General features: G+C 40.6%; 1 protein-coding gene across 1 annotated transcript; it reads left to right on the forward strand.

The window, feature by feature from the left end:
• The first annotated feature begins 3,045 nt into the window (after positions 1-3,045).
• Positions 3,046-3,975, forward strand: LOC101522772 (olfactory receptor 7A10-like). The gene has a single exon (XM_058655672.1). It carries the CDS (start codon positions 3,049-3,051, stop codon positions 3,973-3,975), a length of 927 nt encoding a protein of 308 aa, XP_058511655.1. The 5' UTR covers positions 3,046-3,048.
• The last annotated feature ends 9,995 nt before the right edge of the window (positions 3,976-13,970 follow it).

Below are 13,970 nucleotides of genomic sequence, written 5' to 3' on the forward strand. Positions count from 1 at the left end.
CATCACTAATCAAGGCAGTCACTTGGGGAATAAATCACCTATCTGCCTCTCCTCCTCTCTGTATATCTGTATTTGCAATAAAATTAAACACATTATCCTATATAAGTGCTGAGAAAATTATAACTCTAATTTGAAATACATAATAAAGTGTTGTAAGCTGAGTTAAAAAATATTAACTACAACATATTATTCACAGGCTTAGTGCACCACTAACCATTATATTCAACAAGTAAAAAAATTAGAGAAATTAGTTTTCCATGAGTAGAAACAACAATCAAATCTCAAGATTCTATTTCCATTTTTACATAATTTTTATGTTCAATATTAACTACCACAGACTTGTAGAAACACATGATAATTGACTTTAGGAACTGGCTTGTAACTCTGAACAAAACATTGTAAGTAAGGAACTAAAGGCCAGCTATTTATGATTTCCAAAGAGACTGATAGGGAGAAAGAGGATTCACCTGAGTCCATCATGGTCTCTTGGGAAACACCTGCAAGAAAACTGTTCCCTGTCATGGCAAGAGTCCCAGGGGCCAGCAGGTGCTTAGAGGTCAGGGAGCTGCCTAATGAGCAGGTGCCAGGAGCTGTAAGTAGCTCCTCTGCTGTGGTCCCTCAGACTGTGCAATCTTGAGCTAGAAGCAGCCTGCTTGTTGCATTTGGGGTTCTCAGTCTAGCTCAGGACCAGCGCATCCCTCCTTCCATCTGCTGTGCCTGGGACCAAGCTTCAGTCTGCAGCATTTACCATCCAGGCAGGAATTTGGGCATCTATACAGTTACCTTCTTCCCACAGTTCCCATGCAGGTGAGCCTGACAGACATTGCAGGAGGTATCCCACACTGTGGACACAGACAGCTTTCTCTGGGGTCAACCAAGAACTGAACTAACCTAGCTAACACCTGGGAGAGGTCTGCAGTTGTGACTGCTATACTTAACTATTGAATGCATTTGCCAATGATTATCAAAGGGGGGAAAATGTTGAATCTCCTAGGGCGATAAGTATCGCTAATGGAAAAATGAGGACAAGATCATTTTTTAATTTAAGATTTATTTATTTTTGTTGGAAAGGCAGATATATAGAGAGTAGGAGAGACAGAGAATAAGATCTTCCATTTGATGACTCACTCGCCAATCCACCTCAACTACTGGAGCTGATCCATTCCGAAGCCAAGAGCCAGGAGCTATTCTGGGTCTCCCATGCGGTTGCAGGGTCCCAAGGCCTTGGGCCATCCTTGACTGCATTCCTACGCCACAAGCAGGGAGCTGCATAGGAAGCAGGGCAGCCTAGATTAGGACCAGCACCCATGTGGGATCCCGGTGCGTGCAAGGCGAGTGCGTTAACTGCTATTCTATCACGCCGTGCCTGAAAAGATCAATTATAGTAGATATCAAGTGGTATAAGTTTCCTTGAGTACATATACCGAACTTTGCAGTACTTGTGGATGTTAGTAATTTTCTGTGTGTGGGTACATGTGGAGGAGTGAGATGTCAATAGTTTGATGGTAAGAAGGGACCTGGTTGTCCAACACATGAAATTGATTAGAGAAGGCAAAAACACAGCCCCTGTTCCGGGAATAGCCTCTGAAGATTGAGTCACCACCCTGACCTTTCAGGCTGTGAACAGCTGCTCTAACTGACTGTCCTAGTATTGATAGGAAAGGACCAGTTGAGGGGAAATATCTGCATGGAAATCCTGATAGTAGCAGCTGATGGAACTCACAGGTCTCAGGGTCTTCTGCCTTCTCTCACTGAACTCTCATATGACTCGGTGTTATCTTAACGACACAGTAAGAACAGCTATACTAAAGACACCAGCTTGAGAGTTATTACGTCACCTGTGAGTTGGATACACTCAAGGCTTTCCCATCACTCTCATTTCTCCTGTAATTTCAGCACTTTCCTGGTTTGCTGTAACGTGTGAAAGCTTTATTCTTATATTTATTGTCTTCCCATCTACAAATTTGCCACTGTTGTCAGCTTTCTTTCTGCCATTGTGTTATTCGATGTGTACTTGAGTTTGTTTCAGTACAGTGAAAATTTATTTAGAAGTTAGATCGGTATGTTTCAAAATGTTTGATGCAAAAATATATCTTAATCCATACTTACAAAGGTCATCAAAATTGAAACAACTGTATTTTACAAAATGCATGCACAAAAATAAGTGAGGCTTTTAGCTGCATCTGTAAGAAAATTTAATGGATGTTCTGTAAAAATCTAAGAGGATGTGAGAAATCTTGTATTTTTCCTGTTGTTGAAGTCACTAACTCATCCTGGGTTCCACACCCATGTATATCACATCTACTAAAATTTAGTTCTGGGCTCGGCAGTGTGGCCTAGTGGCTAAGGTCCTCGCCTTGATCCCATATGGCCGCTGGATCTAATCCCGGCAGCTCCACTTCCTCTCTATCTCTCCTCCTCTCAGTATAGCTGACTTTGTAACAAAAATAAAATCTTTAAAAAAATGGCTAAAATTTAGTTCTGCAAATGGAGTCTTCATAAGGCAGTTTCATATATATTTACAACTTACTCCATCCTGAGTCTTATGATCTGACATCCTGTGTGATTTGTCTTTACTTAACATGATTGACTCAATGGCTCACAATTGTAGCACTTCTGCCTTAACTTGTCCTATGTGAGTGAGGATCCCTTTATTTCACAATCAGAACTGAATCTCTTTATCTCTTAAGATACAAGCAACTGCAACTATACAGTGCTTCTTCCTCTGCTTTTTCCCTCATGCATTCAGTTGGAAAATCAATGGTGAGTTTTTAACCTCTGATGAATAAATATTCCTCAAGTGGCCAAAAATCTGTGATTATAGGTGAGAAGCATTTTAAGCTGTAGGGAAGCATTGAGGGTAGAAAGGAAAGATTGGTTAGTGATCCCAATGGGAAGGAACAATATTAACACAAAGCAATTTGTAAATGTGGGAGTTAAATTCTGAATGGGAAAATACGAATTTGGGATTTCTGCTGTTGATTACATTTGTATTTAATGAATGTGATTAAGGTTCTACTACTTCTTCCTGATAGAGCTCTAAACCACATGAAACTGAGAAACCAAACTGAGTTTTCAGAATTCCTTCTCCTGGGATTCTCAGAGGACCCAGCACTGCAGCCTATTCTATTTGGGTTGTTCCTCTCCATGTATGTGATCTGTGTCAGTGGGAACCTACTCATCATCCTGGCCATCCTCTCAGAAACCCACCTCCACACGCCCATGTACTTCTTCCTCGCCAACCTTACCTTCTCTGACATCTGCTTCATTACCACGACTATCCCCAAGATGCTGGTGAACATCCAGACACATAGCCAAGCCATCACGTATGCAGGCTGCCTCACACAGATGTTCTTCTTCATAATCTTTGCAGAATTAGATAACTTTCTTCTAGCTGTGATGGCCTATGACCGGCTTGTGGCCATCTGTCACCCGCTGCACTACATGGTCATCATGAATCCCCAACTCTGTGTGCAACTCGTTCTATTGTGCTGGATCATCAGTTTCCTGCTTGCACTGCTACACAGTTTATTGGTGCTGAGACTGAGTTTCTGCACACACATGGAAATCCAACACTTTTTCTGTGAGTTGAATCAGGTGGTCCACAGAGCCTGTTCTGACACCTTTCTCAATGACCTCATGGTATACTTTTCAGCTGTGCTACTGGCAGTAGGTCCCCTGGCTGGCATCCTGTACTCCTACTCCAAAATCACCTCCTCCATCCGTGCCATCTCATCAGCTCAGGGCAAGTATAAAGCCTTTTCCACCTGTGCGTCTCACCTTTCTGCTGTCTCCCTGTTTTATGGCACAAGCTTAGGTGTGTACCTCAGTGCCAGTGCTGCCCCAAGTTCAGCCTCAACTGCAGCAGCCTCGGTGATGTACACCGTGGTCACTCCCATGCTCAACCCCTTCATCTACAGCCTGAGGAACACAGACATGAAGAGGGCTATGAAAAGGCTGTTGTTCCCTAAATGATAGCGGAACCCATGGTGTTGAGGCTGAGCAGTGTCAGTAATTTCAAGTCTCAAGCCTCATGGTCAGACACAGTCATGTATTTATAAGAGGAATAGGCAGAGGTTGCTTAGTCTGTTCACTGTCTTTCTTTTTTTCAATGCTTAATTCCTCTGATTACTCTGCAAATGAATGACCCGTTACATTGCACTGCGTGTATCTGGTAGGTCAATACTTGTCATTTATTTTAGCTTTTCATTAGGACTATGAATAAAAAGGTTAAATCACCTGACAGCAAAGAAAAAAAAAAGAAGGAAGGGACAATTGAAGACGGGAAATATGGCAAATTTCTTAGAGTTTAGTTTCACAATTACATTAAACCTGTTCACTTTAAATCCATAAAAGCTTTTAAAATATATAATTTTAAAACTCATAAGAATATCCCCATCCATTTGTTAAACTCATGTAATTCAATGTTGCTATCCTTGCTGCTGGGATAGAAATTTTGGCAAAATTGTTGTGTCTTCATTGGAGTTCTAGGAAATTGTCCTACTTCTGACATAACGGCAAATTATCAGAAAACTGTCCTGGTTGTAATTATTTTCATGAGGCTTGTGGAAGGTGATACACTGTCACTTTATCTTTGTTTTCACTAGCTTTCACACCCCACCTAGCATTGCTTCATAAGGCTTAAAATATACATGCAAAAAAAATCCTATGGAAATTTATTATAACTGAAGTACAAAAAACAAGGAAATCTGATTATCTCAGTGACATACATTTCCATATAATCCAATGAGTGCTTATCACATGTAAGGCTTCCAGAGCTGCCACACACTTTCTGAGACATGAATAAGAACCTTCCTGAATATATGACTCAGCAGGTTCAGCTAATGCTTGCAATGCCAGGAACCCACTTGGAAGCAACTGCCTGAGTCCCACCATTCCCCTTCTGATACACACCTGGATAATGCATCTGGGAAGGCTGCAGATGTGTGTGAATTCCTGTCACCCAGCTGGGAGACCAGGATTAAGCTGCTGGCTTCATGGAAGCCCAGACCTAGTATAATGTACAATTAGGAGTGAGCCAGCTGATGGAAGATCTCCCCATGTCTCATTCCATCCCGCTCACTGTCTCAGTGTTTTTTTTTTAAAGACTTATTTTATTTTTATTACAAAGTCAGATATACTGAGTGGAGGAGGAGAGACAGAGAGGAAGTGGAGCTGCCGGGATTAGAACCAGCGGCCATATGGGATCAAGGCGAGGACATTAGCCACTAGGCCACGCTGCCGAGCCCTGTCTCAGTGTTTTTGTATGTAAAATAATGCTCTCTAAAATTATGACACAAAGAGAGTAAGACAGCAGTTAACTTTTACTTTGGCAACTAAACCAAATTAGCTCTCCTCTTTCATTTTTAACTTTCTGTAATATTGCAATGCCATTTTCTAGCAGTATAGTATTACTTCAATTTTTTTTAAATATTTGTCTCCTTTAACAAAAAATATCAAAATGCGTACACTCTATGGAGCCAACGTTTGAGAAGATTCTATGCCTGAAACAAATATACAGGAATCTTTAAAATCCTTACCTGAGGTTATCCTTGAGAGTAGACGAGCCCTCAATCTCCTCTTCCTCCAACAAGGCAGACTTTGTGCTCCTGTCGGAGAGGAATGTTGTTTTTACACTGATAGTTCAGGAACAGTTAAAGATTCTATGGCCAAGATTAGAGAAAGTTAACAAAAAGGGGTAGAGAACAGTATCAAAGACAAAGGTGGTTCGAGTCATTGCTTAATTTCTCTTTGTGGCTTACCACCTTAATTTCCACTCTTGCTGGCTCTTTGATTATCTTATTACTTCTGCTCACCCTTTGTCCCTACATTTTTAATCAACGTGTTCAGCTTATTCAATAGCGCTTAAGGACCTTGACCCAAAAGGCTGACGTGGTCAAAGACTTGGCTGCCAATCACTGCCCTCCTGATGCCTGGATTCATGTCATCGTTCAAGAAATTGCCAAAACGGCCTAGCACACCCTAAGCCCTTTAAGCCCATCTCATTGGCTTGGTCAGCTAGCAAGTGACTGGCAAGACTCTCAGAAGAAGGCAACCTAAGACAGGCACAACCTCTATGGATCCCTGCACTATTTAACAAAGAAACGGGGAGATGTGGGGCTCAGGGACAAAGAGGTCACTAAGTCAATAAGATGGCAACTAACAGTCCAGGTCACTGGCGGGCAAGATGGTACCCAGGACAGAGCCCTGGGTTTGAACCAGAGCAGGAGTCACATCATCTCAAAAAATACTAATTGACCAGGGCCATCTCACTCACCTACCCCTGGCCTATGGGAGGTTGCTTGCTCTGACATTCTCCTAGTAATTGGCTCCTAGTTTCTCCCCTCCTGGAATTCCTGAAATTCCTGACCTGAGGATATCCCTTACCCTATATGAGAAACTGAATCTCCCCAATAAATCGAAACTGCTTAGACAGAACCCCTGTCTGTCTGCTTGTCTCTCGCACACTGGGAGGCAGGGTGGCAGGCAGCAGGCTCACTCCCTCTGGAAATGCGGTACTGGAGGAACCTGTGGGGGGAGATCCCACAGTTCAGTCCCCAAGTGGCCACAACAGTCAGAGCTGAGCTGATTCTAAAGTCAGGAGCCAGGTGCTTCTTCTGGGTCTCCCAAGTGTGTCTAGGTCCCAAGGCTTTGGGTAGTTCTCAACTGCTTTCCCAGGCCACAAGCAGAGAGCTGGATAGGAAGCAGTCCTGCAGGCTTCTACCGGTGCCCATATGGAATCCTGGCATGTATGATTGGCAAGGACTTTAGCCACTAGTCTACTGCACCAAATCCAGTTGTATAATTATTTTTAAAAGTGTAGAGAGGCAGTCCTGGTGCTGTCCGTCACTCCCCAGACTAAGTCCATACTTGGGCCAAGAGAGGCTCTCATGCTCACCAGTCGGAACTCCAACCCAGCTGGGGTGAACCTTGAGCTTCCCAACCAGGCCTGTTCTCATCTGCAGCCCTTGGGTGTGCCAGAAGAAATTAAAGTCCCACATGGTTGAGCCCACATACCCCTGACTGATTCTGCTACCAGACCTGATACTCTCACATGCTGGGTATTGTCATGGCACATGCTAACATCACACCTCCCCAGATCCTACTCTCATCATGGGTACTGTGGTCTAGCCCTACCAGGTAGGCCCCAGCTTTAGGTTTAGTGTGAGTCAGTGACTGGTGCTTGGTGATGGTCGAGAACTACCCTAGCCCAGGTCTCCAACTTGTGCTGGTACTTCATTCTGACCCTTAAAGGTCTTCCTGTTCCTCTGTCTAAACCATTTGGTCTCAGTCCCTTGATTACCTACATGTGTAGTAAGCTTAGCCAAGAGAGTCCCTCTGTAGTAATTTCTCAACTGGTCATGAACTCTCAGGTCATCACTCACTCCCATGTGTGCAATCCCCCTGTCCCCATGCAAATCAACATCCCAAACCTCCAGAATGTGCCACTGGGCAGCCCAAGAGCTTCACCCAAGCCACTGTTGCCCGGGGTGGCCAGCCACCCAAGAGTTCACAGATTATGTCAAAAAAGCAAACAACAAAATCAAGATCCCAATTACCCACTGAATGATCATCCATGCCTAACCTGGATGTCACCTTGTATTCTCATATCACTTCAGTACTGACCAGAGCACACAAACCATTCCCACCATACATCACCCAAACCAAGGCCTAAAAAATCATTTACGCCTTTATAATAACAGTGACATAGCTCAAAGATAGAACAATCTCTAGAAGAAAACCTGTACTGCAGTACCTAAGGCTGAAAGGAGATAGACAAGCAGTGTGAATGAGGAAGAGAGTACAAAGCCCACAAAGGAACAAAAATGATTTCAAGTTTAGAAGGCAAAGATGAAAAAGAAGATTTTTAAAAGTAATCATAAGGCTACTCAAAAATAATGAGAAGGAGATGCAGGAACTTAACCTATGCATGAAATGAATGAAATGTTCTCACGCAAAACTGAAGCACTGAAGAAAAATCTAAATGAAATATTAGAAATGGAGGTTTCAAAATGCCAAAAAAGACAATAGAAATCTTATTAACAGAGTTGGTGAAGAATAATCTCTGAGCTAGAAGATGATCTTTTTGGGAAAAACTTAATCTGCCAAAAAAAATCTAGAATAACTTGGTGAAACCGCTAAAAGCATTCAATAATGGTGTGTGATATAATCAAATAATAAAGCTTACATGTCTGAAGAGTTCCTGAAAGTGTGAAGAGCGAGACACAATGGGAAGCAGTGTTCAATGAAATCATAACTGAGGACTCCACTGACATACAGAAAGGGTTCACCAAGTAAAGATAGCAAGCAGGCAGGACAAGGAGTGAGCCTCACAATACACATCACAGTCAAGTTCTCCACAGGTGAACACACAGATAACCCAGAGAGGAGCTCCAGTCACATTCACAGCTGAAGTGTCATCAGAAACCCTACAGGGTAGGGGAGAGAATCTGCCTCTGCCTGAAGAGACTTAAACATGATGTTTAAGGATGTGCTACACACAGAAAATGAGAACAGCCATTGTCATTATCAAGGAGAATAAATATTGAGATTTCCCTAGTAAAGCTACAAAGTAGTCCTAAAGCAAACAATGAGAAAATAAACGTTAAAATTATAGGACCAACCCAATAATTTTCAATGGTGACCCTGCATGCAATCTGATATAGAGACATAGACTGGCAAACTGGATCAAAAACAAGATTCATCTATCTGATGTCTAAAAGAGACACATCTCACCCACAAAGACACACACAGACTGAAAGTGAAAGCACAGTCCATGTCAGCATAACGAAAAAATGTGCTGGTGTTGTCACTTTTATAACGGACAAAGTAGATTTTAACACAAAAACATTAAAAGACCACATGACAGGCCACAAAACAAATCTCCACAAATTCAAACATTTTGAAATCATGTTATATCTTCAAACAGGAAATAAATCATGTTTCACATATATATATATCTATATATATATATATATAAAACATATCATATAAACCTGTTATGTTATATATATGCATATACATACATGTATATATTTTATATATGATACATTTTCTAACAGGAAATAAATTATATGTGTATTCAGACGGGAAATAAAGCTAGAAACTAACAATCCATCAAACTCCAGGAAATATGGAAACACATGGAGAAAAATAATATGCTTCCGAATGAACAGCAAGTCTTAGCATAAGTCAAAATGAAAACCGGAGAACAAACGAACAACGCAGTATGAAAACCTACTGGACACAAGAAGTAGTGCATAAAGGGAAGTTCATAGCAATCAGAGTCTAACTCAAGAAACTAGAAATGCCTCAAATAAATGCTCTATAAGTGCATCTGAAGGACCTGGAAAAACAACAAAACAAACCCCAAATTAACAGAAGCAAACAAACAGTTAAAATTAGAGAAGAAATAAACTAAATTAAAACAAAAATTATATATAAGATCAATTCCTTATAAAGCTGTTGTTTTTTTTTTTTTTTTTGAAGAAATTCATAAGCTTTACCTGCAGCACAGTCTGACCCCCAATCAAAGCCTTTGTGTGTGTTGACGGATGTTGTTGCCTGCCTCAGCCCACACCCTATTCTTGGGTACAACTCTGTGTGCTACAGCTTAGACCAGCCTGGCCTGTTCCTTGCCCTAGTGCTCAAGACTGCTGGTGAGTTCCATGGTCAAGCCTAGCTAGCCCATCACCACTCCCAGCCCTTGTGCAAACCAGCTGGTAAGGCAGACCCACAGTGGTGAGCCCAGGATACCCCACAGGACCTATAAACAGACTTATCTTTCTCACAAGCCCAACATGGTGCACACTCTTCCTTGACACTCACTGGCTGGTACTGTGGTCGAGCTCTGCCAGCCAGATCCCCAAGTGGTGACTTTCATGTGTTCCGGTAGCTGCTGGCCAATGCCAGCCAGCCCAGCTGAGGTCTCCTACGTGTGTGGGAGAATTAGTTTGACCTCAGAATGTCCTCCAGCTTCCCTCTTCTAAGCCACCTAATCTTAGTCCCCTTGTTTACTTGCAAGTGTAGAAGCCTGGTAGGTGGAAATCTCCCAGAAGTCCCTCCTTAATTGTTAGGTTCTCTGTCAGCAGTCCTCCCTCCCACACATCTCTAGACCCACTTCCTTGAGCAAACTACAGCCCCATGCCCACTAGCATGCAGATCCCCAAGCCCAGTTCTCTGGAGGTGTGCTGTGCTAGCCTGGGTCCCTGCCTGCTCAACCAGGGAACACATGTGCCCACACGCAGGTCCCCAGAGCTTGTCTGCTGCAGTGCAGGCATCTGCAACCCACATATCTTAATTAAAGAAATAGAACAGACAAGTATGCTGGCACTGGTATAGTTAACACAAATTTGGAATTAACCAGGCCAATATGCCCACCAGCTATTAGTGGCTTTTCTCCCAGCATGTAACACTTGCCTAAGTACAATAAAACTAAGCAGTTGACTACAGCTAAGGTCCAAATTGCTTCCATGAGGCCAACATCACTTGAATTCCAAAACCAGAAAAAGATTTCATAGAGAGAAAGAACTATAGAACAACATCCCAGATGTAAGAATTCCAAATAAAGTACTAGCTTGATGAATCTAACAGCACATCAGAAAGATCATTAGCCCAGACCAGTGGGATTTATTCCTTGTATTGGGATGGTTCAACATACATATATCAATAAATATGATACGTCACAAAAATGGGCCAAATATGAAAGACATTTGACTCAAGAGATGTAAAGAAAGCATTCAATAAAAATCATGCTAAAAACCTTAAGAAAATTGAGTTTAGAAGGCTTGGTTATCAAAAAAACAAGGTAATACATGATAAACCTGATACCAGCGCCAGAGTTAGTGGGGAAAACCCGGAAGCATCTCCGCTAAGATTTGCAACCAAAGATGTCTGCCCCTCAACACTACTATTCAATAAGGTCCTGGAAAGTCTATTCAGAGCAGTTAGACAAGAAAAAGAAATCACATGAATACAAGTTGGAAAGGAGTAATACAAATTACCCCTGTTTGCTGATTGCATGATTCTCTGTAATGGAGGAAGACAAAACTCAACAAAGAGACTGTTGGAACTCATAAGAAAGTCTGCAGTTTGTAGGATACAAAATCAACACACATAAATGTATCATCTTAGTGTACACACATAATTCCATGGCTGAGAAAAATTTTATAAGATCAGTCCCATTCACAATAGTGAACAGAGGTAAATACAATGGAAAAAAATAGCCAATAATATGAAACATGTTTATGATGAAAATTATAAAACACTAAATTGAAAAAATAGGATAAGACCAAAAAGCTAAATTCTGCTGTGTCGTGGGTTAGTTGGATCGATAGCATCAAAATGCCCATATTACTGAAAGTAGTCTATAAATTATTATAATTCCAACAGAAATACCTACAACATTCTACTCAGATCTAGCAAAAAAGGATGTTAGAGAAAAATTCATGTGTAGACACAAGAGACCCAGATTAACTTCAGCTGTCTTAAATAATAAAAGCAAAGCTTGAAGCATCACATTATCAGGCTTCAAGATGTGATACTAGGGAGTAGTAAGTAAAACAGCCTAGTATTGGCATGACAAAAGACAAGTTCATTAAATAGAAAAGAAAATAAATTCCCAAAATGAACACAAACACCGATAGCTAACTTTTCTTGACAAGAAAAATAAAACAAATGAACAAATAATAATAATAATAATAATAAAGACAACCAAATTTTAAAAAAGCACAAATAAAAAAGGATAGTCTTTTCAAGAGATATTGCTGGGGACATTGGATATATTCTTGCAAAACAAACCAGGACTCTACCTTTCACCTTATGTAAAACATCAACTCCAAGTGGATCATACACATAAACCTAGGAGCAGACACCATGAAATTACCAGAAGAAAATAACAGGAACATTTTTCAAGACACAGGCATGGGTAAACACTTCATAGAAAAGACCCCCAAAGCACAGACTGTTAAAGCAAAATTAAGCCAATGAGATTACATCAAGCCAAGAGGCTTTTGAAACGCAAGAAACATTAGCAAAGTGAAAAGACAGTGTGGAAGAAAATATTTACAAACTACACATCAGAGACAGGACAACCAACAAGATTTAAAAAGGACTGCAGAAATTCAACAACTGAAAACAAATAAACCTGTTATGTAATTGGCAAAGCGCGTAAACAGATATTTTTCCAAAAATGAAATTCGATGCCTAATACATACATAAAAATATGCTCAAGTTCTCAGGGAAATCATAGGAAACCACAGTGAGGTTCCACCTAACTCCAGTGAGAATGACTTAATACATAAATCAGCAAACAAGAATTGCTGGAGAAGATGTGGAGAAAATGGTAGCCTAATCAACTGCTAGTGGAAGCATTAAGTAGTACAAACACTGCAGAAATTAAAATGGAGAATCCTTAGACAGCTGGAATATAGATCTATGATATGATTCAGCCATCCTACTCCTGGGAGTATGTCCAAACAAAACGAAATCAGCATATGAGTTAACTGTTACAAACATCATGCTTATAACAGATGTTCCTCAATAAATGGATGGATCGGGCTTGGCAGCGTGGCCCAGTGGCTAAGGTCCTCGCCTTGATCCCATATGGCTGCTGGTTCTAATCCTGGCAGCTCCACTTCCTCTCCATCTCTCCTCCTCTCAGTATATCTGACTTTGTAATAAAAACAAAATAAATCTTTAAAAAAATAAATAAATAAAATAAATGGATGGATCAAGTGGCATATTTACACAATGGAATGCTGCTCAGCTATGAAAAATAATGAGATCTCATTATTAATAACAAAAGGAACCCAGTTGGAAACCATTATGCTTAGTGAAATGAATCAGTATCTAAAAGACACATGTCATATGTTTCCTCTGATATTCAACAATTGAAACACAGGTTGCATAAAATGTAATCTATGTGGTTAGCATATTGGAAATTAACTTCTGTAGCTATCATGCAGCTTGACTGCTAAGTAGCAATAGAATTCACACTTTTAGTTTTATTAAAAATTTATATTGCATTCTTTTCTTCTGCTTGGCATCATGTCATAATCTATTTATCTACTGGAAAGTTATATGAAATGAATGATTATGCTATTGCAATAATGTGAGAAAAAATAATAAGAATGATTAAAGGAATGGAAGAGGAGGAGAGGGAGGGAAGTTTCACTATACTTCTAAATATGAATTGTGAAAAATGTGAAATATACTCATTTTATATAAATTAAAATTACTTAAAAATGGGAAAGAAAAATCCCCTGATTGCCAGAGGTTCTAGAATAAGGGAACATTAGCAGAGCACAGAGGTCTCCAAGGCAGTGGAGGAAGTAAATCTGTGTGATATTGCACTTCTGTGTGTGACTCATTCCTCATCAACCCATAGAGGTCCATCAGTGCTGTTTGTGTACCATGGGGACAATGGAGATGGTGAGTGTCAATAAGGAATCTCTGTTCACTGACTTGTCTGTGAACTGAGATCTGTCCTAAAAATATACTCTGAAAATTAGGGCAGGAGATTCCAATGTGTATGTGCAAGCAAAATCAAGAAGCTACAGCCTGCAAAATATACACAAAAAATCAATTCCAGTCAATCAGAAGACAACGTAAAATACAGCAGTCTTAAAACAAAACATGGGGACAAAGGCTCACCATCTCTGATTTGGAAATTCATGGCACCAGAAGCATAAGAACAGAAGAATCTGCAACTTATGAAAGTGAAAGCACACTTTTAAGGGAGTCAAAAAGCAATCTAAGAATGAGCAAATAATACTTGTAATTTCTAGATCCACTGAAGGTCTTGCATCCAAATATACATGTTTGTGTGTGTGTAATATATGTATGTATTATATATATACATATACATACAGGACCCTTAGCACTTAACATTAGAAGAGAAAAGCCCACTGACAATGGACAAAGGATCCAAGTAGACACTTCCCTAGGGAAGACCAAGAAGCTTGTGAAGG

This window comes from Ochotona princeps, chromosome 27 (genome assembly GCF_030435755.1).
Source record: "Ochotona princeps isolate mOchPri1 chromosome 27, mOchPri1.hap1, whole genome shotgun sequence".
Taxonomy (NCBI): domain Eukaryota; kingdom Metazoa; phylum Chordata; class Mammalia; order Lagomorpha; family Ochotonidae; genus Ochotona; species Ochotona princeps.